The sequence below is a fragment of the Olea europaea genome, unplaced genomic scaffold (genome assembly GCF_002742605.1).
Source record: "Olea europaea var. sylvestris unplaced genomic scaffold, O_europaea_v1 scaffold2105, whole genome shotgun sequence".
Taxonomy (NCBI): domain Eukaryota; kingdom Viridiplantae; phylum Streptophyta; class Magnoliopsida; order Lamiales; family Oleaceae; genus Olea; species Olea europaea.
This window is the reverse complement of record NW_019238993.1, coordinates 55,136-79,637: the sequence shown is the minus strand read 5'-3', so window position 1 is coordinate 79,637 and position 24,502 is coordinate 55,136. Positions and strand designations below refer to the sequence as shown.

The 24,502-nt window shown below is 37.2% G+C and overlaps 3 protein-coding genes across 3 annotated transcripts in view; all 3 read right to left on the bottom strand.

Annotated features, from left to right (window-relative positions):
• Positions 1-4,412: 4,412 nt before the first annotated feature.
• Positions 4,413-7,040, bottom strand: LOC111380202 (3beta-hydroxysteroid-dehydrogenase/decarboxylase-like). Its single transcript, XM_023003694.1, has 2 exons — positions 6,214-7,040; positions 4,413-4,915 (listed from the first exon to the last, which is right to left on the bottom strand). The coding sequence occupies exons 1-2, from the start codon at positions 6,280-6,282 to the stop codon at positions 4,580-4,582; spliced, it is 405 nt and encodes a 134-aa protein (XP_022859462.1). The 5' UTR covers positions 6,283-7,040; the 3' UTR covers positions 4,413-4,579.
• Positions 7,041-7,432: 392 nt separating this feature from the next.
• On the bottom strand, positions 7,433-19,697 carry LOC111380194 (hydroxyacylglutathione hydrolase 2, mitochondrial-like). The gene is made up of 8 exons (XM_023003685.1): positions 19,527-19,697; positions 18,118-18,303; positions 17,156-17,359; positions 16,062-16,185; positions 9,262-9,362; positions 8,131-8,205; positions 7,929-8,027; positions 7,433-7,851 (listed from the first exon to the last, which is right to left on the bottom strand). The coding sequence occupies exons 1-8, from the start codon at positions 19,578-19,580 to the stop codon at positions 7,705-7,707; spliced, it is 990 nt and encodes a 329-aa protein (XP_022859453.1). The 5' UTR covers positions 19,581-19,697; the 3' UTR covers positions 7,433-7,704.
• A 2,933-nt stretch (positions 19,698-22,630) lies between these two features.
• The window catches only part of LOC111380192 (calreticulin-3), an 11,925-nt gene continuing 10,053 nt past the window's right edge, over positions 22,631-24,502 (bottom strand). Inside the window, exons 10-14 of the mRNA XM_023003684.1 lie at positions 24,180-24,275; positions 24,044-24,100; positions 23,867-23,950; positions 23,031-23,063; positions 22,631-22,836 (exon numbers count right to left, since the gene is read on the bottom strand). Of these exons, the coding sequence (XP_022859452.1) occupies positions 22,825-22,836; positions 23,031-23,063; positions 23,867-23,950; positions 24,044-24,100; positions 24,180-24,275 (282 nt within the window). The 3' untranslated portion in view covers positions 22,631-22,824. The remainder of the gene's footprint in view (positions 22,837-23,030; positions 23,064-23,866; positions 23,951-24,043; positions 24,101-24,179; positions 24,276-24,502) is intronic.

Below are 24,502 nucleotides of genomic sequence, written 5' to 3'. Positions count from 1 at the left end.
TCTAAGACACTGCCAACGTTCTCAATTCTTGAATTACACCCTTGTGCAGTTGTAAGTCGGAATTGGAATGAACTTTTGAAATTCTATTCCCACTTCAAAATTATTTTTAAAATTTCCACAAGGAAAGGGAAATAATATAATTCATAATCCAACCAAATATATATAATATATAGCCTACAATCGGTATGGGAAATTTTGAATTGACAATTTCAAAAGGAGCAACTAATGGAAAGCCATTTGAAAGATATAGATGTTGCATTTGAAAGATTCCCGGAACAAGACAAAAAGACTTGTCTACTATAAAGGTGATAAGCCACAGATTCAGATCCAATATTCAGTGTGGAAAGAAGACAGAAGCAGAAAAGGGAGACCAGAAAAAAGGAATTTCCATGCACATGAGCACAACAAATTCGGTTGGGTAAGCTGTTATGGAGCCTCAAGTATATAAGCAGGAAGAAATTGGGAAAAGAGCAGGAAAGAAGTGGAAGAATCTAGCAGGAGAATTTGGACCTCTAGAAAGTTCAATTACCCCTTTGTTTTCTCTTTCATTTTGTTGAGCATTCTGCAGTTTCTTTTCTGATTTGTATTTGTTTCGTTAATACAAAGGAAACATTCTTCTTTACTGTTGTCATTATGAGTCCCCTTTAATATTGTGATCATGTGTCCTATTAGCTGGGAACATATCATTTTGGTATCAGAGCAGACTCCTGGGAATGACATTAACCAATCGGGTAGGAGAATTAGAGGATCGGATGGATGGTTATCACTGCAGCTTGGAGGAGAGAATGGACGCATTTCAGGCAGGCATGGATTCAATGAAGGCTGAGATTCACAGGGTGCAAAACAAAGAAAAGAACATGAGCTCAGGGGTAACGAAAAAATAAAGGAACAGAAGAGGCTCCTTCGACCGGATTCACTATGAACTCAGGGTAACGGTGCCGATAGAAGAAGAAGAAAACGGTGACGAAGGGAGAGGCTGGTAGCAACCGGAGTTCCGTAATCGAAGGTTGGAAGTTTCGGTGTTTGAAGGAGATGACCCAAAGGGCTAGGTCTTCAAAGCTGAACGATATTTCAGCCTTACCCATTTATCTAAACAGGAGAAATTGGAAGCTGCAACCATCTGCTTTGAAGGAGAGGCCCTATCTTGGTACTAGTGGCAACAGAGGAGGAAAAGGGTTCAGAATTGGTAGGAGTTGAAAGGTTTGGCACTCAATCGATTCCGATCAGCCCATGGGAAAACCGGTGAAGCGAAGTTCCTAGCTCTGCGACAGGAAGGATCAGTAAGGGAATATCGCCCGTGGTTCGAATTGTTGGAGGCTCTATTACCGAAAATCTCAAAGGCGTTGCTAGAGGGACACTTCACCAATGGCTTGAAGCCAGAAATCAAGGCCGAACTAAGGGTGTTGAAGCCCAGGGGCCTAGAAGAAATTATGGAGGCGGTCCAACCGATCGAGGATAAGATCAATATGGGCCAACAATAGTGGGTTGGGTCGAGTCTAGGAAGAAGTAGAGTTGCTAGTGCCATAACCCAAACTTCTTTTTCAAACCAACACAGCAACCCAACCCTCAAATACTGTATGCAGCCTTCGAAGTCGACCCAAAATTCATGCTCGAGTCACTCGGCCTTAAATTACCACCGTTCGACACCACGACGACGGTGCAGGCGGCCACAACTGGAAAGGTCACCAGTCCGAACTTCAAGAGGTTAAGTGAGGCAGAATTTCAAGCAAAAAAAGAGAAGGGGCTTTGTTTTAAGTGTGATGAAAAGTACTCCATTGGACATAGGTGCTGAAACAAGAATTGCGGGTCATGGTACTTTTGGATGAGGACTTACAGGAGGGAATGGAGGAGGTGGAGAAAGAGTTGCAGGAATCTGAGTCGAACGAAGTAGGGGAAGCAATGGAACTCTCAATTAACTCGGTGGTAAGGTTGACGTCTCCTCAAACAATGAAGGTGAAGGGCCTAATTGGAAAACAAGAAGTGGTGGTGTTGATAGATTGTGGAGCGACTAATAACTTCACCTCTACCGAGCTAGTTCAAAAACTGGGTTTGCCCAGGGCCGAAACAATCGGGTTTAGGGTGATAATACGAACAAGATTTGCGGTGCAAGGAGCTGGTATCTATAAATGGGTTATCCTATCTCTTCAAAATTTGGAAATAACTGAAGATTTCCTACCTTTGGAGTTAGGAAGTTCAAATGTCATCCTAAGCATGAAATGGTTGTCATCACTTGGAAAAATGTCATTGGATTGGAAGTCATTAACGATGTGTTTCCATGTAGGGGGCACTAATGTCACGCAGCTCACGCTACAGGGGGACCCTAGCTTTAGCAAGTCACTAGTGAGTCTGAAATCTATGATGAAGGCTTTCCAGGAAGGTGGAGAAGGGATATTATTAGAGCTGGAAAATCTGTCCATAGAGGTGCACGCTATAAGGCCAGAAGTACGAAAAGAACTAGAGCGGGTTTTGATAGAGTTTGAAGGAAGTTTTCAGGAGCCCAATGGGTTACCACCCCATCGGGAGAGGGATCACTCCATAATTCTACAAGCAGGAACAGCCCCGATAAGTATTCGACCGTATCGTTAACCTTACAGTAAAAAAATGAGATTGAAAAATTGGTTCGGGAGATGTTGTCGGCAAGTATCATTAGACCAAGCACAAGTCCATTTTCCAGCCCAGTTTTGCTAGTCAAAAAAGGACGGGGATGGCGTTTCTGTGTGGATCATAGGGCGTTGAATAAGGCGACGATGCTGGATAAATTTCCAATTCCGATCACAGAAGAACTACTGGATGAATTGCATGAAGCCTTGATTTTTTCGAAGTTGGACTTGAAGGCAGGATATCATCAGATTAGGGTATCTCGGCAAGATATTCCTAAAACGGCTTTTAGAACTCATGAGGGGCATTACGAGTTCTTGGTTATACCCTTCGGATTAACCAATGCACTGGCGACCTTTCAAACATTGATGAATGAGATATTCAAGGAGAGGTTGAGACAATCTGTCCTAGTTTTCTTGACGATATCTTAGTATACGCAACACATCTCAACCATCTAAAGGTTGTCATTCCGCTAATATTTATATCTCCCATAGAGATTCTCATTTCTTATAATACCCAAAATAACACTTAATTCTTCAATCGTGATCCTTGGCAATTTTACTTCTTTTCTCTGTATTTTTAGTCAAATATCAATCTTTAGAGCAAAAAATGACTTCCACATTACAAATTCAAGGTATCAAAACCAAACTAGTACTTTGAGACCTTCCATAATTACGTAGTATGACTGGTTAACTTCATACATCTATACTATAGTTTGTAAAATTTGAATATCACCAATTAGTCACCAACTTTTGATCCAAATCTGATCGCATATCAACCATAATGTACTCATATAACCTTGACACTACACGCTTCAAAGGGATTCTATCCAGGAAATTACCATTTTCTCGTACTCTCTTCATCATAGGCCCCCAGGCACCCAAAAGTCAGATTTTTCTAGAATAATTAAAATTCCTAACTTCAAAGCTTGACAAAACCCAAGATCCATGTTGTGCCTTCATTAAATAATGTCAAAACAATCAATCTACCACTGCCTATAATGAGAAATAATCAAACAGCAATTGAAGCATGCTTGCTTATAACTACTATATATACTATCATTGGAAAGGCCCCCAATTAGCATCTCCAATAAATATATGAAACCTTTTCAATCAAAGCATTCCCAATCGTACTACTCCTACCTACCATGTTAGAAGGTAAACAACAATAATCATTCGTAATATAGTTATGAATGTCATCATAAATTATGGGTCACAGCAAAAATGAGGCAAGCGATTCAAGGATAATCTTTGGTACCATGGCAAAAATAATGCAGTTATGACCTCATTCATGTGTGCATGTAACCATTCAGCGAAGGACAACGGATGGTTAGAGTTTTTAACACAAAATTAAGCAGTAGGGGAGCATACGAACTAAGCTATGATGGAGGACTGGCTTATACCTTCTCATTTTCAATTTTAAGGTTTTTATTTTAATACATACAGCTTATTAGGTAAATAATACTTATTATTTACCATTCACCGGGGACTATGTCGAAATTTTGCAATAGATCCTTACTGAAGAGGGGGGAACATTTTTGGGGCTTCATTATGCCTTTTGAATATTGAATAAAAACTAAATTATGCTCTTGTCAATCATGCAGCTTTCCATTGTATAGTATTATCAGTAGTGTGCATCAAACTTGAAGATAATGTAGAGAAGAATTTCAACTTGCACTATTTACATTTAGTGCTGTGTGCAATAGAAACGGGTGCAGTTGTGGCGGGAGAGAGAGAAATGCTAAAGGTGGTGAATAGACTTCCTTTATGTAAAGATTTCAAATTTATTCATCATTGTCCCTTAATTGATTAGTACTTGCTCATGATTAAGAGGTGAATTTTGTGCAAAAATCTAGGGAACCGTATTTACCCACATGATGAAGGTAACATTAACCATCAACATCAGCATAACATTAACAGATGCGCACAAACACTTAGTGTAACAACAGATATACAAATGCATATGTTCTTATTCATTTTATCTAACTTAATCGATGGTGGAGGAGGATATTATACGTGATTATATTTATACCTTTGATGATTTGAGGCTTATTGAGGGGGTCGACGCGGAAATACAAGGCGCGGCCAGAGGAAAAGGCTTGCGAGAGGATTGACTCAGAAGGAAGGATTTGGGGTGACGGATACGAATCAATAACTCGGACGATCCAATTACCGAGTTTGAGCAACCTCTCCACCAGCGATCGGCCTATGAATCCCCTACCTCCGATCACAACACACGTTTTCAACTGCCGATCATCGTAATGACTTCCATTCTCCTCCACCATTTTGATCTTTTCACGGCTTCCTTCTCTTTTTCTCTGGTTTTACAGTAGACACATGAAATGAAGAAAATGAGAGGAAAAAAAGGTGGTGTGACGAAGAGAGCTTTTCAGCGGTGCGTGGCAGTGGTGGTGTTGTGGGGTCCATTTCAATAAAGCTTTACTTTTTGTGTTCTTCGTCATTAAGATGTCCACTTTCCATTCTCAATAACAAATTTATCATCAATCTTTTTATTTTGACTTTTCAATTACGTAGCAATTTCGTTAATTTTAACCATTAAATGACCAATTTATATTTCTTTTTAAGTCCATGTTTGAGCCACATTCTAAGCAAAAAAATTTATTATTCATGTCAAATCAATGAAAAATATGTGGTTAAAAAATAATAAAGAGTTTTAAATTTACGTGTATATTATTTTATTGAAGAATGTGGGGATGAAATGATGTCAAATCACTGTTGAAAAATGTATTTTTTTAAAAATAATGTGGCTCGAACAAGCCCTAAATAAAAAAAAAACATAAAAGTAAAGAAAATTATAAATAAAATCTCAAAACTTTGCAAAAAGTAAAAATAAACCTCATAAAACTTAACTACTTGTTGATGCATAAAAAAAAATAAAAATAAAAAAATAAATTAGAAAATTTCATTTCTTCCATCGTTTTTTACTATTAACATCTGGACGGTAATGAAATTTTATCATTCTTTCACCTATTATTTCTCAAATTAATGGAAATTATTTGATTGATAGTCGTGTCGTAATAAATCTTGAGCTTTGCTAGAGTGACATGGCTGGGGACAAGACGTATAAACAGAGGCTGAGATGGATGCATTCAAAAATTCATGACTAAGAGATTAAATATCGCTCATTTTAAAACTAAGAACAAATGTTTTAAATTTCAAAAATCGAATGTTTATTAAAATTTATGTATAATTTAATCAATGAATTATATTAAGATCACAAATTTATACAATTTGGTAACAAATTAACGATTTAGTTAGCCATATATTATTTTTCGATCACAAATCAGAAATTTTATATATCACAAATTATTTTACGATCACAATTAAAAAAATTTATAGGTCATAATTTATTCATTAGTCACAAATCAAAAATTTATAAATCACAGTTTATTTATCGATCACAAATAACAATATTATAAGCCACAAATTATCAGTGACAAATTAACAAATTTTTATATCACACATTATTTCTTGATCACAATTTATCTTTTTTATTGGTCATGTATTATTTATTAATCACAGATTAACCTATTTAATGGTCATAGTCAACCAAATTATTTGTGACCATTACCAACAATTGGAAATATCACCTTACCACTATCATCAGCCGCAATACCACCAAACCTGTCGTTGCCTCTAATCCACCACAACCACAACTATGCATAGCACCACACCACTCACGCAACCATCAGAACAGTACCGCTCTCATAGCATCACAATAGCACATCATTGTCGCACCCACCACACCGCACAGCACCACCACCAAGCACAGCACCCCTTCCACTCACCCAACAACCGTACCACCACCACCCCCCATGCCCATCTCCATCTTACGATCACAACGTCGCTATAAATCGTGCGATCACCACCATCTCACCAGCATCGTCAACATCACCACCACCTCATCACCATAGCTAACATCACAACCTTTACCACCCAAACATCATCAAAAAATCCCCCGCAGCTAAATAGCTGAAGCTATTCCCACCTTCTCCACCACATCATCATCACCATCACCATCACCATCACCATCACTGCAGCCACCGCCACTACCTCCACCACCACCAACAAAATTACTGCACAAGCCAAATCTAGAATCAGATTCGTACACCAGCGACGATGCTGTCGCTACTTTATCGTTGCTACGCAAGACTGCATCGTAGTGACCAAGTCCACCGTCTCATACCATTAACACAAATAGCCGTTGATCACTCATTCCGTCACCAATATTTTTCACTTCACTGGAAGCCAATCCTTCATAGATCAGTCGTGACACCACCAAGAACCACATGATGCGATTAGTACAATGATGGCTGTTCACGGCATTGCTACTTCGCCCTACTGCATGGAAGCAGTGTGCACCGCTACACACGACGGCGCTACAATGACAATTAGAGAGAAGATGGGAAACTTAGGGCAATGCAGAGAGAGAGAGAGAGAGAGAGAGAGAGAGAGAGAGAGTGTGGATATATGTTTAATTTCTAATAATAATATATTTTATTTACTAAATATTAAATCATTATCTGAATTATAAAATATAAAACTTAATTTCTTATTTATGACATACAAATTTGAAAAACAGCCCTAAGTGTAATTTCCACACTATATAATCTGTCCCTAGCCCTGTCACTCTAGTATTAGTGATAAATCTTCCCCATAATCTTCATATGACGTGCTAATTTATTGGTATGTTTCGTTATAGAATGTAAGTATACATAACCTTTGATCTTCTTTTACTCATATGACATTGTTATGAAATGTTCAGATAATAAAGACACTGAACTATGCCAAAGTTGTAAATCCTACTAAACATGTGTGAAAAAGAATACGACTTGACTAACTTGTGATCAAGGATAGTACAATGAAGCTATACAGAAAGCACTCATCATTTCTTCAGTGGATTAAATCCAACATCAAAGAGAAAACCCAAAAACATTTTTTTTCATTGCAATGCTCTACAAAACTCAAACGCAGAGGGCGAAGGAAATTCCGAACGACAGTCGGAGTGTGCAAGAATCTGACAAACTTATTACGTATACGCAAAGGCTAAGCTATGCCTAAAGTCATCCATATTTCTGAGCTGAACCTAAAAGTTGTCCTTGGCTTTGCGAATGACTCCCAAGGCTTCGACATCATCTGCTGAGTCAGGGATATTCAATGACTTACGTATTACTTTGCTTGAAGTCCGAAGGAATGGATTGCACGACTTTTCCTTTCTTAGAGAAGTCGGGATCTACGCAACATTAATCATTAAGAAAAAAGCATTCGCATACTCGGATAAAGGTGAAAGTTTAGAAAGTCGAAAAGTACCGTCGGCAAGCCCTTGCTGCGGAGCTGGGCTACATAGGCAGCATAAGACTGCAATTCTTCATTCCCAGGTTCTAATGACAGGGCGAATTTAGAATTACTCTGTCAAAAAATGCCAATATTTTAGGGTCAATTTTTGGTTCAAGAATGTTGAGAAATATTAAAAAAGAGAGAATACCAAATGCTTATCGAGAATTCAATTTACCAATGTATATTCATGACCACAATATATATTTGTATCATCTGGCACCGACGTGATCTTCCTCAGGGAAGAAAGCATCTGGTACAAACTCAATGTGTAATCATCAAGACAGTTCAAAATGTACTAGAAGACCATAAAAACTCTAATTTCACGTCCAATAATAGCAAGAAAGCTTTCATAAATATCATCGAAAATCTAATACAATTCAAATCAATTAACAAATGGTACGAGGATATAAACCATGTTCTGTAGAAAAAAAAAGACACCTACTCCAAGCAAGTAAAACGAACACGTCATACATGCTTATTCCATGCTTTTTCGAAGTAACACTGCATGGCAGAAGCTCCTGAGACTGCAGAGAATTGGACTGATGATTTGATAATACACTGACTTGCGTTGACACTACATAAAGAAAGATTGGTGCTCGGAATTCTATTTCATTAATAAAAAAGTTATCAAGCTTCGCTTTTGTTTTTAGCTACAAGCCTGCATAATTTAAAAAATTCATTTTTCTCTCTCTTATTTCCAACCATACATTCTTCAATAAAATAATATTTACAAGCAAACCCAAACATTTTTCTTATTTTTTAACCACATATTCTCCATCGAAATATTATTTCAAAATGCATTTTGGGAGAAAAATGGGGCTCAAACGGGCTCTTAATGTGCAAAATTTGTAATCATTCTTGGAAATGACTCAATATGGAATCACAAACCTGAACATCAAAATGAAGGATTTACTCCACTATATGATAGGTGCACTAGCTGACACCCTGCTTTATCTTTTACTTGCAGGGCTTCTATAATCCTTCCCATAGATATTTGCCATTGCATTTCACAAATATGCAAAATTGCAACATTTCACTCATTTAATTTGTTTACAAAGAAAAATCATAGCTTGCTTCCATATCTATTAAAACCCACACCAAAGGTCTCACCTAAATCACCTGCAAAGCTTAGAGAAGGGCTCATCCATCAGCAATTCTTTATCCGTTTTAATAAATTGGATCACCTATAATTCTATATTCAACCAATCATTCTGTAACTCACTTATAATCAAACACCAAAACTACTATCCAAGAAGTAAACATTATAGCTAGAAAACAAGTCATTTCAATAGATAGCACAACACACCTGCTGCGGAGTTCCTTCAAAAAGCTTGCCACATGATAAGCTGAACAAAGTGTCTCCCGTAAAAATTGATTTTGATCCAGGGAAGTGGAAAGTAATATGGCCTGCTTGCATGGTGGACCATGTTTAAGGTTAGGTCAGTACTATGGAATCAAACCGAGAAGAATATCAGCCTAAAAACTGCATTTCCATACAATCATATGGAAAAATATATATACATTCACCAGTTTGATTGATAAAAAAATACGGTTTTATGAATGAAGAGTCTAAATTAATTGATAAATTCAAATCTCCAAATTAATATCCATTGAACTAGTTCATTTCAATACATCAGCTTATTCATGTTAAGTTGTAATTAGAATCTCTGATATGATATATTCATATTTATCAGGCTTCCTCTCACTTCAATGGCTTCTTGTGCATGAGTTTTGTAGTTTTATCATCCAGCCTCTATTAAAATTTCAATTATCATAGTTTACGTCTCAAGTAAACCATATCCAGTCCTCAGCCTCTAAGACACTGCCAACGTTCTCAATTCTTGAATTACACCCTTGTGCAGTTGTAAGTCGGAATTGGAATGAACTTTTGAAATTCTATTCCCACTTCAAAATTATTTTTAAAATTTCCACAAGGAAAGGGAAATAATATAATTCATAATCCAACCAAATATATATAATATATAGCCTACAATCGGTATGGGAAATTTTGAATTGACAATTTCAAAAGGAGCAACTAATGGAAAGCCATTTGAAAGATATAGATGTTGCATTTGAAAGATTCCCGGAACAAGACAAAAAGACTTGTCTACTATAAAGGTGATAAGCCACAGATTCAGATCCAATATTCAGTGTGGAAAGAAGACAGAAGCAGAAAAGGGAGACCAGAAAAAAGGAATTTCCATGCACATGAGCACAACAAATTCGGTTGGGTAAGCTGTTATGGAGCCTCAAGTATATAAGCAGGAAGAAATTGGGAAAAGAGCAGGAAAGAAGTGGAAGAATCTAGCAGGAGAATTTGGACCTCTAGAAAGTTCAATTACCCCTTTGTTTTCTCTTTCATTTTGTTGAGCATTCTGCAGTTTCTTTTCTGATTTGTATTTGTTTCGTTAATACAAAGGAAACATTCTTCTTTACTGTTGTCATTATGAGTCCCCTTTAATATTGTGATCATGTGTCCTATTAGCTGGGAACATATCATTTTGGTATCAGAGCAGACTCCTGGGAATGACATTAACCAATCGGGTAGGAGAATTAGAGGATCGGATGGATGGTTATCACTGCAGCTTGGAGGAGAGAATGGACGCATTTCAGGCAGGCATGGATTCAATGAAGGCTGAGATTCACAGGGTGCAAAACAAAGAAAAGAACATGAGCTCAGGGGTAACGAAAAAATAAAGGAACAGAAGAGGCTCCTTCGACCGGATTCACTATGAACTCAGGGTAACGGTGCCGATAGAAGAAGAAGAAAACGGTGACGAAGGGAGAGGCTGGTAGCAACCGGAGTTCCGTAATCGAAGGTTGGAAGTTTCGGTGTTTGAAGGAGATGACCCAAAGGGCTAGGTCTTCAAAGCTGAACGATATTTCAGCCTTACCCATTTATCTAAACAGGAGAAATTGGAAGCTGCAACCATCTGCTTTGAAGGAGAGGCCCTATCTTGGTACTAGTGGCAACAGAGGAGGAAAAGGGTTCAGAATTGGTAGGAGTTGAAAGGTTTGGCACTCAATCGATTCCGATCAGCCCATGGGAAAACCGGTGAAGCGAAGTTCCTAGCTCTGCGACAGGAAGGATCAGTAAGGGAATATCGCCCGTGGTTCGAATTGTTGGCGGCTCTATTACCGAAAATCTCAAAGGCGTTGCTGGAGGGACACTTCACCAATGGCTTGAAGCCAGAAATCAAGGCCGAACTAAGGGTGTTGAAGCCCAGGGGCCTAGAAGAAATTATGGAGGCGGTCCAACCGATCGAGGATAAGATCAATATGGGCCAACAATAGTGGGTTGGGTCGAGTCTAGGAAGAAGTAGAGTTGCTAGTGCCATAACCCAAACTTCTTTTTCAAACCAACACAGCAACCCAACCCTCAAATACTGTATGCAGCCTTCGAAGTCGACCCAAAATTCATGCTCGAGTCACTCGGCCTTAAATTACCACCGTTCGACGCCGCGACGACGGTGCAGGCGGCCACAACTGGAAAGGTCACCAGTCCGAACTTCAAGAGGTTAAGTGAGGCAGAATTTCAAGCAAAAAAAGAGAAGGGGCTTTGTTTTAAGTGTGATGAAAAGTACTCCATTGGACATAGGTGCTGAAACAAGAATTGCGGGTCATGGTACTTTTGGATGAGGACTTACAGGAGGGAATGGAGGAGGTGGAGAAAGAGTTGCAGGAATCTGAGTCGAACGAAGTAGGGGAAGCAATGGAACTCTCAATTAACTCGGTGGTAAGGTTGACGTCTCCTCAAACAATGAAGGTGAAGGGCCTAATTGGAAAACAAGAAGTGGTGGTGTTGATAGATTGTGGAGCGACTAATAACTTCACCTCTACCGAGCTAGTTCAAAAACTGGGTTTGCCCAGGGCCGAAACAATCGGGTTTAGGGTGATAATACGAACAAGATTTGCGGTGCAAGGAGCTGGTATCTATAAATGGGTTATCCTATCTCTTCAAAATTTGGAAATAACTGAAGATTTCCTACCTTTGGAGTTAGGAAGTTCAAATGTCATCCTAAGCATGAAATGGTTGTCATCACTTGGAAAAATGTCATTGGATTGGAAGTCATTAACGATGTGTTTCCATGTAGGGGGCACTAATGTCACGCAGCTCACGCTACAGGGGGACCCTAGCTTTAGCAAGTCACTAGTGAGTCTGAAATCTATGATGAAGGCTTTCCAGGAAGGTGGAGAAGGGATATTATTAGAGCTGGAAAATCTGTCCATAGAGGTGCACGCTATAAGGCCAGAAGTACGAAAAGAACTAGAGCGGGTTTTGATAGAGTTTGAAGGAAGTTTTCAGGAGCCCAATGGGTTACCACCCCATCGGGAGAGGGATCACTCCATAATTCTACAAGCAGGAACAGCCCCGATAAGTATTCGACCGTATCGTTAACCTTACAGTAAAAAAATGAGATTGAAAAATTGGTTCGGGAGATGTTGTCGGCAAGTATCATTAGACCAAGCACAAGTCCATTTTCCAGCCCAGTTTTGCTAGTCAAAAAAGGACGGGGATGGCGTTTCTGTGTGGATCATAGGGCGTTGAATAAGGCGACGATGCCGGATAAATTTCCAATTCCGATCACAGAAGAACTACTGGATGAATTGCATGAAGCCTTGATTTTTTCGAAGTTGGACTTGAAGGCAGGATATCATCAGATTAGGGTATCTCGGCAAGATATTCCTAAAACGGCTTTTAGAACTCATGAGGGGCATTACGAGTTCTTGGTTATACCCTTTGGATTAACCAATGCACTGGCGACCTTTCAAACATTGATGAATGAGATATTCAAGGAGAGGTTGAGACAATCTGTCCTAGTTTTCTTGACGATATCTTAGTATACAGTCGGGATATGAAGCAACACCAAGGGCACTTGAGGTGGGTTATGGAGGTTCTAAAAAAGAATCAATTGCATTTGAATAAGAAGAAATGTATATTTGGCCAAGAGGAGGTAGAGTACTTAGGTCATATCATATCACACAAAGGTGTGGCAGCAGATGAGGTGAAGGTCAAGGCAATGGTAGAGTGGCCAAGTTCGGGTTCCTTACGTGAGCTTCATGAGTTTCTTGGGTTGATAGAGTATTACAGGAGGTTTGTGAAGGACAATGGGAAAATTGCATCGTCGTTGACTGAAAGTTTAAAAAAGAACAACTTCCGCTGGGACAAAGAAGCAGAACGGGCTTTCCAAGAATTAAAAGGAAGAATGATGTCTTACCAAATTGCATGGTCGTTGACTAAAAGTTTAAAAAAGAACAACTTCCACTGGGACAAAGAAGCGAAACGGGCTTTCCAGGAATTAAAAGGAAGAATGATGTCCCTACCAGCCCTTGGGTTGCCGGATTTCACAAAAACATTTGTAGTCAAAACGGACGCTTTGGGATACGGGTTAGGAGTCGTATTGATGCAAGAGTGTAGACCCATTGCTTTCTTTAGTCAAGCAATTAATCAGAAGGGCCAGGAAAAGTCAGTGTATGAAAGGGAATTAATGGCCAGTCTTCGCAGTACAAAAGTGGCACCATTGTTGGGTCACCACTTCATAATTCGGACAGATCAAAAAAGTTTGAAATTTCTGTTAGTACAGAGGGTGGTCACTCCTGAATATTAGAGGTGGTTGATGAAGCCTATGGGATATCAGTTTGAAATTCAATACAGGCCGGGTCATAAGAACAAAGCAGCTGACGCTCTCTCGCATGTTAACCACCTGCCATCATTGATGGCGCTGACTCTACCAGCAGTTGTCCAGTTGGAGTAGCTAAATAGGGAGGTGGAAGCAAACGACAAGTTCCGAAAAATTTTGGCCGAGTTTAGAACAGATCCTTCTTTGTGGCCAGACTATTCTATGAAAGAAGGGGTAGTTACTGTACAAGGGCGGGTTGCTCTTCCCCAAAGGATCAACCTTGATTCCGCTAATAAAGCAAGAAGGGCATGATGGTAGCTTGGGGGGCACTCGGGGTTTCTAAAAACATACAAGAGGATTGCCATGAATGTGTATTGGGCTGGAATGAAGAGAGACATCCGTCACTATGTCAGGGATTGCATTGTGTGCCAACAAAATAAATATGTAGCCTTGTCCCAAGGAGGATTATTACAGCCCCTAACTGTTCCTAATCAAGTGTGGAAGGATACAGCTATGGATTTTGTAGAAGGCTTACCAAAGTCGGGTGGCTGGGATACCATTTTAGCGGTGGTGGATAGGCTAATTAAGTACGCCCACTTTGTACCTTTGAAGCGTCCATTTTCGACGATCACGGCGGCTGACGCCTTCGTGAAAGAAATTCTACGCCTCCATGGAATTCCGCGTTCAATTGTATCGGATCGGGATAAAATTTTCATGAGTAGATTTTGGGAAGAGTTGTTTAAACTACAAGGCACGAAACTTTGCCCCAACACCGCTTATCACCCGCAATCCGATAGACAATCTAAAGTAGTGAACCGCACACTGAAACATATCTTCGCTGTTTTGCTTCCTCCAAGCCGAAGTCGTGAGTGTGCTGGCTACCATGGGCAGAATCATGATATAATACTTCCTATCATACTGCTTCCAAGTTGACACCATTTCAATGTTTGTATGGAAGGGAACCCCCCTTATTGTTATGGTTTGAAAAGGAATCTACTCCTTTCTCGATGGCAGAAAGGCAGTTGCTGGAAAGGGATCAGATGCTGGATGAGTTGAAACAACAATTAATGCAGGCTCAACCTCACATGAAGAGAACAGCTGATGCGAAGAGAAGAGATATTCAGTTCAATGTAGGTGACTAGGTATATCTGAAGCTACGTCCTTATTGATGCAAATCATTGTCGTTAAGGCCCAATGAGAAGTTGGCCCCAAGATTCTATGGGTCGTTTCCAGTTGAAAAGAAATTGGATTAAAAGCTTACAAACTGACACTTCCATCAACCTGCAACATTCATCGTCTTTCATGTGTCACAAGTACGTAAAGCGGATGGTCAGTCTCAAACGGTGATGAATATTCCTAGCCACTTGAATAAAGAAATGGAATTGTTAGTAGAACCAGAAGCAATTTTGAAAGTCCGACCAGGAAGAGGAAAGAACATCAGGAGGCTTGAAGTATTGATGCAGTGTAAGGGATTACCGCCCTTAAAAGCCACATGGGAACCATTTGAAATGATAAGAAATCAGTTCCCAGACTTCCACCTTGAGGACGACAAAAAAAAGGAATTTCCATGCACATGGGCACAACAAATTCGGTTGGGTAAGCTGTTATGGAGCCTAAAGTATATAAGCAGGAAGAAATTGGGAAAAGAGCAGGAAAGAAGTGGAAGAATCTAGCAGGAGAGTTTGGACCTCTCGAAAGTCCAATTACCCCTTTGTTTTCTCTTTCATTTTGTTGAGCATTCTGCAGTTTCTTTTCTGATTAGTATTCGTTCAGTTAATATCAAGGAAACATTCTTCTTTACTGTTGTCATTTTGAGTCCCCTTTTGTATTGTGATCCTGTGTCCTATTAGTTGGGAACATATCAAAAGGCTCCTCCATGTGTGTGGAACAAGTTCAGACTGATGGCACCTGCCATGGAAAATCAGATGAATAGACAGAGATGTGGACCAAAAGCAGTAATATGCCATGCAGATGGACTGAGAAATTAGGATTCTTATTATAGAAGTCGATTCAGAGAAAGTGATCAAATAGCGGAAGCTGACTCACAGTCTTATCCTGCTGGGCATCTAATCGAAGATTTCTGAAGGCTTTTGGCAATAACATAGCGAAGCAAACATGTGAACATTGATGGAGAGGGTAACAAGTGTGCAGACTACCTTTTGAAAGAGGCTTAAAAGTTTGATAATAGCACGTAGAAATCTGAGGAGAAGATCCAAGAGCTTTCCAACCCTCAAGAAACTGAATCTTTTGTTTCTACATTTTTATTTCTTTTGACCTTACCTTCTTTTAGAAAAATATCCAACAAAATAGTAATACTAGACTGAAGTTGCAAAAATTATTTAGACAGACCTAGATTCCAACAATAAAGCAAGATAATGTAAAGCTTAACATAAATAATTTACTCCCTAAAATACATCTATCTGGAAAAAAAATTATCAAGCACATCAAAAGCATTATGCATTGAAGGAAAATAATTAAACAAAACCTCGAGTATGACCAGGAGTTGCCATCACAAGCACCTCATGGCTTGCAAACATCCATTTGTCCCCATCATTCAAAGGGATATCTATGCCAGGTATTCTCTCCTTGTCTAATCCTGATCCAATCACCTACAAGGACATACTCAGATGGTTGAAACCTTCACAGAGAGATTTAAAGAGGACAGGTTTTAAAAACTACTAACTGTGTATACAAACTCATCTTCAATGTTGAATACACACGATGAATCTTGATTTCTGTCCGAAAGCCAACGTTTAAATCATATTTGAAAAGTGAAAACATTCAAACCACTTTTTATCCACACAATCAACAAGTACTACCCACTCATGTCTCTGTATTTATAAACACTTTCCAAAAATGCTTTAACTGTATTGTCTTTTTCAGGATGTTCCTAGTTCCTAGTCAATATCCAATATAGACAATTAATATTCAGAGCGCATGAGAAATGATACATTAGCTTAATTTTCCCAAGGAGTCAACCTTGTGAATTCATCAAACATCATCTGTGGAAATTAGCAACCACAAATGCTGGTACTCTTGCACACCCCATTCACATGTGAATGACATGGCCCAGCTAATTCAATGTTTCAAGTATTGGCAGCAACAATGAAATTGTCAATTGAAAATTACCAAGTCACCAAATCCAAGGTCCTCTCTCTCTCTCTCTCTCATGCCACATTGCCGTGGACCAAAAATAAATAATATCTTTCTCGTGGCGAGGCATCCAAAATACTATGCTCTCACACGATAATGGACAGTGGACACATAACCCTGTAACTGACAAGCTCCAACCAGCAGGAAACTATGAAGAACAACCAACTTAAGGCTGGCAGTTTGATTGTGAGGGCAATTGTTAAACATTCTGACACAACCACATTAAACAATGGAACACAGCTCATAAATCGGCAATCTAATAGTATTGAACTGCTACTTTAAGGATTTCCCTTGAATAATAATTATAATAATTAAGTTACAGAGAACAAAAGCATAGGTTTCAAAATATCATGCATGCACACATAGACGTGTCTATGATTCAACTCATACAAGCTTCAGGTTTTACAGAAGGTAAAATTCACATACCTTTGCGCCATACCTTTCCTTTAACTCCATGTTTCCACCAGTATGATCAAAATGATGATGAGTGTTCAGGATGTAAGTCAAATTCCAATTTTTCCTATTCAATGCATCTATAATAGGTACTGCTTCAGAAGGATCAACCACTCCAACAGTCCCAGTATCCATATCATGTAACAGATATGCATAGTTATCCTTAAGACAGGGCACCTACAATAAAGAAAAATGGAACAGAATAAGGATATTTCATACAAGCTACTTACGTATGTGGCTTCATGAATTACATAATGCAAATGACAAGAGGACACGATATTTAACTGCATATATAGTACGAGTTACAGAGAGCTGTCATAGTTTCAACCCTATGTAATAGGTGAGCACATTATCTTAGTTGAGACATATAATGCATGCCATTTGTCCATGATGACAGCACTTTCCACATTTCTCATTATTTAAATTTATAGTGGTTTAGCTATTCCATTAAGTTCTTTGTTTATACATTTCTTGATCAAAAATTACTGATGGTACGAAGAAGTAAAGGATTGAAGATGAGAACAATTTCCAAGTGTAACCAAATAATAATATCCAATTCCAAACAAGCAAGTGGACATTTATGAAGAACTACATCAGATGTAGTGAAATTCAAACTCTAGTGTTTTTGAACTCAGAACTCCACCTTCCCTGGTAGAACCTGAAAACCTAATGAAGTTGTGTTGGTGTTTTCCTTAAGAGGGAAAAAAATAATAATATCCTCAGAACTCCTCAGTCGTGGAAACTCACTAATGTATGATATTCAAACATGTAATCTAAATAAACTCTAAAGCCGTTGCTGAACAATAAAATAAGAAAATAATGAATTGAATGTTTTAATTCCAATTTCCACAATATTTACTTTTTATCCCCCACCCCCACCCCAACTCTTATTATTTCAGTTCTGTAATTAATCTGTCAGCAAAACGGCTGCTCACCAGCTCAATCTGCAAAGTGGATGACATATTGGTGATGCTGCAAAAATTAGAAACTCCTCCGATTGTTTGGCTAACTCCCCGCAAGGTCTTGAATGGCATTGATAAGAGCCTCACAAATCCATACACAAGAGTCTTTCTTAGAGAAAGCTGTCTCATCCCTGGCCATACGCACAGTTCCGACCCTTTCTGTAACAATAATGCAGTAAAACATAATTATATGTAATTAAGAGCATCACAAACTAATTGTTATGAGAAAAGCAGAAAAATCCCTTATACTGAAACACTATCTAACCACTGCAATTCTTTCACAATCATAATCATAAAACTAGAATAATGAGCTCTCAGCACGTTTACAATGCAAAGAGGCACTTATTGCACTGTAATACAGTAGTCAAATGGTTTTATTCAGAATTCATAAACACTTAAAAGAAGTAAATGATGGCGCTTAACCTAGTATTCAATGACATATAAACAAATAGTTTAAACCGCTAAATTTTTCAATCTTTACATAAAAGGCCAAAGAATATAGGCATCATCAAAATATAACATAATGAAATTAAACAAGAGGGCACTGACAAGTACAATTAAAATCAAAACACAAAATTCAGAATAAGTGAAATTCATTTCATGTATAATGATACCAAACGTAATTTGTAGTAAAAGGACAAGACAACAAGCAGAATATATTATCATCAAAGAAGAAAGCTAAATATTATAACAAGTTGCACCAAATGAAAGGTAATTCATATACAAATGAAAACCTATTTTGCTAAACCCAATAATTAAATTGGCAGCTGACAAGCAGGATGTATCAGAAAATCACTTGACTGTTCGATCATTGAGAAAAGAACACCATGCCAAATTTTTAAGGGAAAGGGCCATTTTATAACAGATGATATGTAGAAAAATAAATTGCCGCCTCAAGAGAACTAATTAACGTGAATTTTCCAACTAACAACATTATTATACAGAAATAATGGATGACCTCGATCATATTCATCAATGATAAGTATTAAAAAAAATCAAAATAGTATAATAAGTTAATTGAAATAAAAGTTTAATCAAACGAAGATTAAAAGGCCCGATTCACCAAAACCAATAAATGGGCACTTCAACAAAAAGAATCCATCAGAAAATCACTTGACCCTAAATTAGACGAGGAAAAAAAATAAAAATAAAAATAAAAATAGACCACCCACCTTGTAAGTATCTAAAGAAGGACCCATAAATTAACGCCTCAGCAAAACTAATTAACAGACGAATTTTTCAACTAACAAAATCAATACGTAGAAGGCCCTGATCATATTCATCGATTTCCAAATTATACATACATGCAATATATAGATGCATAAACAAGAAAAAAGTATTGAAAATTGATTCAAAAAGAAGAAGATAGAGAAGGTACCAACCATTGAACGAGGGAAGGAGGCCATGGCAGAGGGCACGGCTCTACTCAAAATCATTTGCAGAATTTGAAGTCACTTTTGTTTCTGGACTCTGGAGAGAGAGAGAGAGAGAGAGTCGTGTGCGTGCAGGCGCGTGCACGCTGATTCTACACGTTTTCTTTCTTAAAATTAACGTTTTGGTAATGAATCTATCTTCTAAAGAAATGTTCATCGAAGCTGTTTCTTTAAAATAATGAAATAACTACTTAATGTCGAATTTTTAAAATCTTTAAAATAATTACTTTAACCATCAGTTTGGAATTTTATTTGAATTTCAATGATTAAAATTAACACCTTAATAACAATTTGGATGAAAAACTACATTTTTCATGAAAAATATTGACAATCAAACACATCTTAATAATTTATTTGGGATAGATTTTTAAAAATTTTAACTATATAATTTTTTCCTATTTTTATCTATATATTCTTCAAGAAAATTATTTTTCTTCCGAAAAAGGAAAAAAATAAAAAATAAATAAAAATCAACTTCAACGCCATTACCAAAGTTAAATGGACCGGAATTTTCTAGGCTAAATTTCATGTGGGGTTGCNCCACATTATTTTCAAAAAAAATATATTCTTCTACAGTGATTTGATATCATTTCAATCACACAATTTTCAATAAAATAATATTATATGCAACTTTAAAATTTTTCCTTATTTTTTAACCACACATTTTCCATTAATTTGACATGAATGATGCATTTTTTCTTAGAATATGGCTCAAACATAGGCTTAGTAAACGTAAATTCAGTTTTAACAAAATTCAGTTTTAACTGAGTCACTAAATTTCAAATTTAGTTTCAAATTTTACTGCTATATCTCATTCCATCTCCCAAATAATTAAAAATTACTTACTTCGTAGTCATAACTCTACAATTTTTTTTACAAAATTGCTAATTGATTTGCCAATTTACCACTATATCAAATAGAAAGGTATAGGGCTGGGCAAATTTTCCGAACCAAATCGAACCGACCGAACCCAACCCGAATCGAACTGAACCGAACCCGACGGTTCTTGTCAAATTAAATACCCGAACGAGTATCTGAATTGAGAACCGACGGGTACAATTCGATTATCGATTCTAGACCAAGAACCGAAGAACCGAATAAGAACCGAATCTTTGTAATTTTTTTTTATATTGAGTAAATCAAATTATTTTAATTTTAATTTTTCTTAACAAATTAATAATTTCTAAATCCAAATTTTTGGCCCAATAATTTGTTTCATTTTTAATTTTTAAATTTTTGGCCTAATTACCCATTTTATTGTTTCATTTCTTAACTCAACAAAATTCAATCCACTAAATAACCCTAAACACCTACACTAAAGTGTATAACGTTGTCTCGACTCTCGCACTCACTCTCGTAGCCTTGCTAATACTCCAAAACATATACAATCGTCGGCCGACACTATGACCTCCGTCGACCGAAGTTTTGACTTTAGTGATCTTTTGAACAATGTAGTCTACTACTCTCTGACATTTCAAAACCATTGAATGTATCATTAGTTGTATTTATATAATATTGTTATAAATGTTAAAAATTTTAATTATAGTACAGAACCGAACGGAACTGAACCGAACCGAACCCGAACGGTTCCATTTACTAGATACCCGAAAATTTTGATTCGGTTTGGTTATAAAGAGAATCGAACCGAACCGACCCGTTCCCACCCCTAGAAAGGTATGTTCTTTTACATTTTAATCTAAAAATATTGTCATGAATCTCATTTGTCATTTTCACTTTTAAGTGCCACACAACGATTTTGTGAAATTTCATATATATATCATGTGTCACGACGGGAATTGAACTACAATGATTCAATTAAAACAAATTAAGCCCCTATTTATTTCTAATTTTTTGCCCAATTTAAATTCATTTTCGAATCGTTGCATCTGTTTCAACCGTGATTTTTGATTTCTTATCTCACAATAGATCCCATGAGCTGGCAAAAAAGTTCAAAAGATGTATTATTCTTTTCAAATAATTGGAAACAAACAGGGGCTAAAACTTTAAACTTGCTGCGAGAATCTAGGGGGAGCCTCGAGGAATGATGATAGCCATGAGATGTAGGACCCATTTCATCTTAATATAGTGCTTTACACCCAATTATTCCACTTCGATCCTATTCCCTCTATCTTATCTTTAACTTTATTTGCTTTGACTTTTAAATCGAACAAAAATAAAGGCCGGTCTGGGATGACTTTCATTTTTACTTTTTATTTTCAAAAATCATGTCAAACAAACCCTTAAAACTTATTCGACATGTTTTCTATTTTGCTATGTTTCTACATGTTTTCTATTTTGCTATGTTTCTATTTCTTGTAGAAAAATTTTCTAAAAAAATTACCTTAAAAAAACTGCCCCTAAAATTTTTTCTAGTCAAACGGAACACTTTCAAAAAATTATCCAATCATGTTAAAAAATAACTTCTTAGTTCCAAAATTTAACTTATAACTTTTCAAAAATCATGTTAAACAAACCTGAAACTTCGAAGAATACGAAAAGGTTCAATTCGGTTTCATTTATTCTTACTCTTTCTATACCCATTAAGAAAAAATAGAGCATGTAAAAATGAAAAAAATTGTTTTAAGGTTGGACCTTAACTTCAATTTTGATATCGTTGGGCTCTTTTTGGTATAAATTGACATTTTTTGTGTCGAATATTATTTAAGACAACATCAAACCCCTATTTAATTCTCATTCTTTAGCCACAAAAACGAAAAATGTGACCGTTATCCATCACATCAAGTCATCATATTTGATTTTTTATCTCTTATGGAGTCCCGTAACAGTTATATTTTTCATTTTCATTCTTACAAAAATGGATACCAAATGGGACCCAAATAATTAAAAAAAGGCAAATACTACTTTAAAAAATATATACCTTTATTATTACTTGTTGGCAAGTGTGATACCTTCTTTAGGTCAACAATCTTTATTGCATTTATTTCACTTTCCCACCAACGAACACACTCATCTACATTTTTTTGGTCTCTCTCCATTTATAATAATCAATAATTTCAATTTTAATATATAGAATTAGATCACAATCAACTATGGAAAATGATAATCAAAAGTTACTTTAACCCACGACAATGCTTATTATTTCCAACTTTATCACTTTTAAAAGTTACATCAATCATAGAATACAACAGGAGGAGGAAATAGAAAGGACACAGAATGACGAACAATTTCAAATTTAGCACCTGTAATTCACTGCATTTCGGGACGAATTCAAACAGAGAAGCACGGCTCATAGCTCGTCCTGCAGGCAGAAAAGATGAAAAATAATATAGCATGCATAGTACGAACAAAAGGTCATCGAACTAAGATGGACGTGTCACACAGAGATTGAATAACGCCCCAATATCAAAACTCGCCACCTCGTGTTGAGATTAATGGACCACATAAAATGAAGATTAAAACTTATGCAGAGAGAGAGAGAGAGAGAGTCCTTACATGGTAATCATACAAGTAATCTTCAGGATCATGCTGCAGCATAAGGATAGAAAAGTAAATTGCAATCTTAAGCTAGTGTTATTACCGGATGTTAAGCATTTGATCATAAAAAAAATAAAAATAAAAAATAAAACCGACTAAATGACAACTATGACAGGCTGATCTAGTAATTGGTCATAAGTGATTAAAGGAGTACTTATTAAGTCATGTAGGTCACAGAAGATGATGCAGGTAGATTCCTAAAAGTGATGGGAAATAGGAGAGGAGCAATCTTGCCTAATATCATGCAGGATCAGTCCCGGGAATCCACCCCAAGATCGTTCGGGAATTTACTTCAGAGTATCCCTTACGAAACTGGCCCACCTTCATGTCCAAGTGATGCTCTGCATCATTCTCCCCTCATTGTCTTATCTTTAAAACACCATATTTTAAGTAGGCAAATTATGCAGGAAACATAATTTCTTTCTTCTTCCAGGTCAGTGTAGGATCTACTTTGATGTTTCAGTACAATTTCTTTATGATGTACACAACAATGATGGAAAGATTTGGATTTCTTTCAAGATTTTAAACCAGATAACCCTATTGAGGCAAAATCACTGCAATCGAATGACAGGTTACATGTAGGACACCATTTGCTTCAAAATCTGTGCTCTGATTGGAGGTTCAAGAAGTGTGGATCTACGCAGGATTTATGCATAATGAACTGGTGATAATATTATTCCCTTGACTAAGATTAAACAATCATAACCCGAGATCGACAGAAATTAGAAAAATTACACGTAACATAGCAACTAGCAATGAAGCACAAAAGTGGACAGAAAATAAAGGAAGAATACCCTTTTATGGTGCCTTCTGTCTCTATACCCACGATCACGATCTCTCTTCCGTCCTTCACCCTCCTCTCTATCTCCTTCAGCTTTCTGCATATCATTTTATAGACAGTGAAATAAGTATATGCATAGAAAGATTAGAAGACAGTAATATGTATCAGCATTTGTAAAGTTGTGACTCGCCTCTTCTTCCCTAGCTCTTCTTAACTTCTCTGCCTCTTCAAAAGCCTCTTTTTCAGCCTGAATTTTACAGTATGAAACCACTAAATTACAAAATTTGAATGGACCTGTCATGTAAGCTTATGGAGCACCATCTAACCTCCCTATTGTTGGCCCATATTTCTTTCACAACTTCTTTTGCGTATTGTGGGTCATCACATATCAAAATATTGTCAAACACTGAACCAGCTTTTACCTGTAAAGTAATTATATTAAAAAAGGTGCTCATAGCAGAAAAAACCAAGTATCATTCAAGACTCGAGAAATGTTGATACTGAGTCTAGAACATGCATGCCCACGATGGGCTGACCATAGGGAATTTGAAAAACAAATTCTAAACCACCCAAAACCATCCGTTCTCTTTTTGCTTGAATAACATGAATAAGGCCTCTAAACCTAAAAACAATCTCTGCCATAAAGACG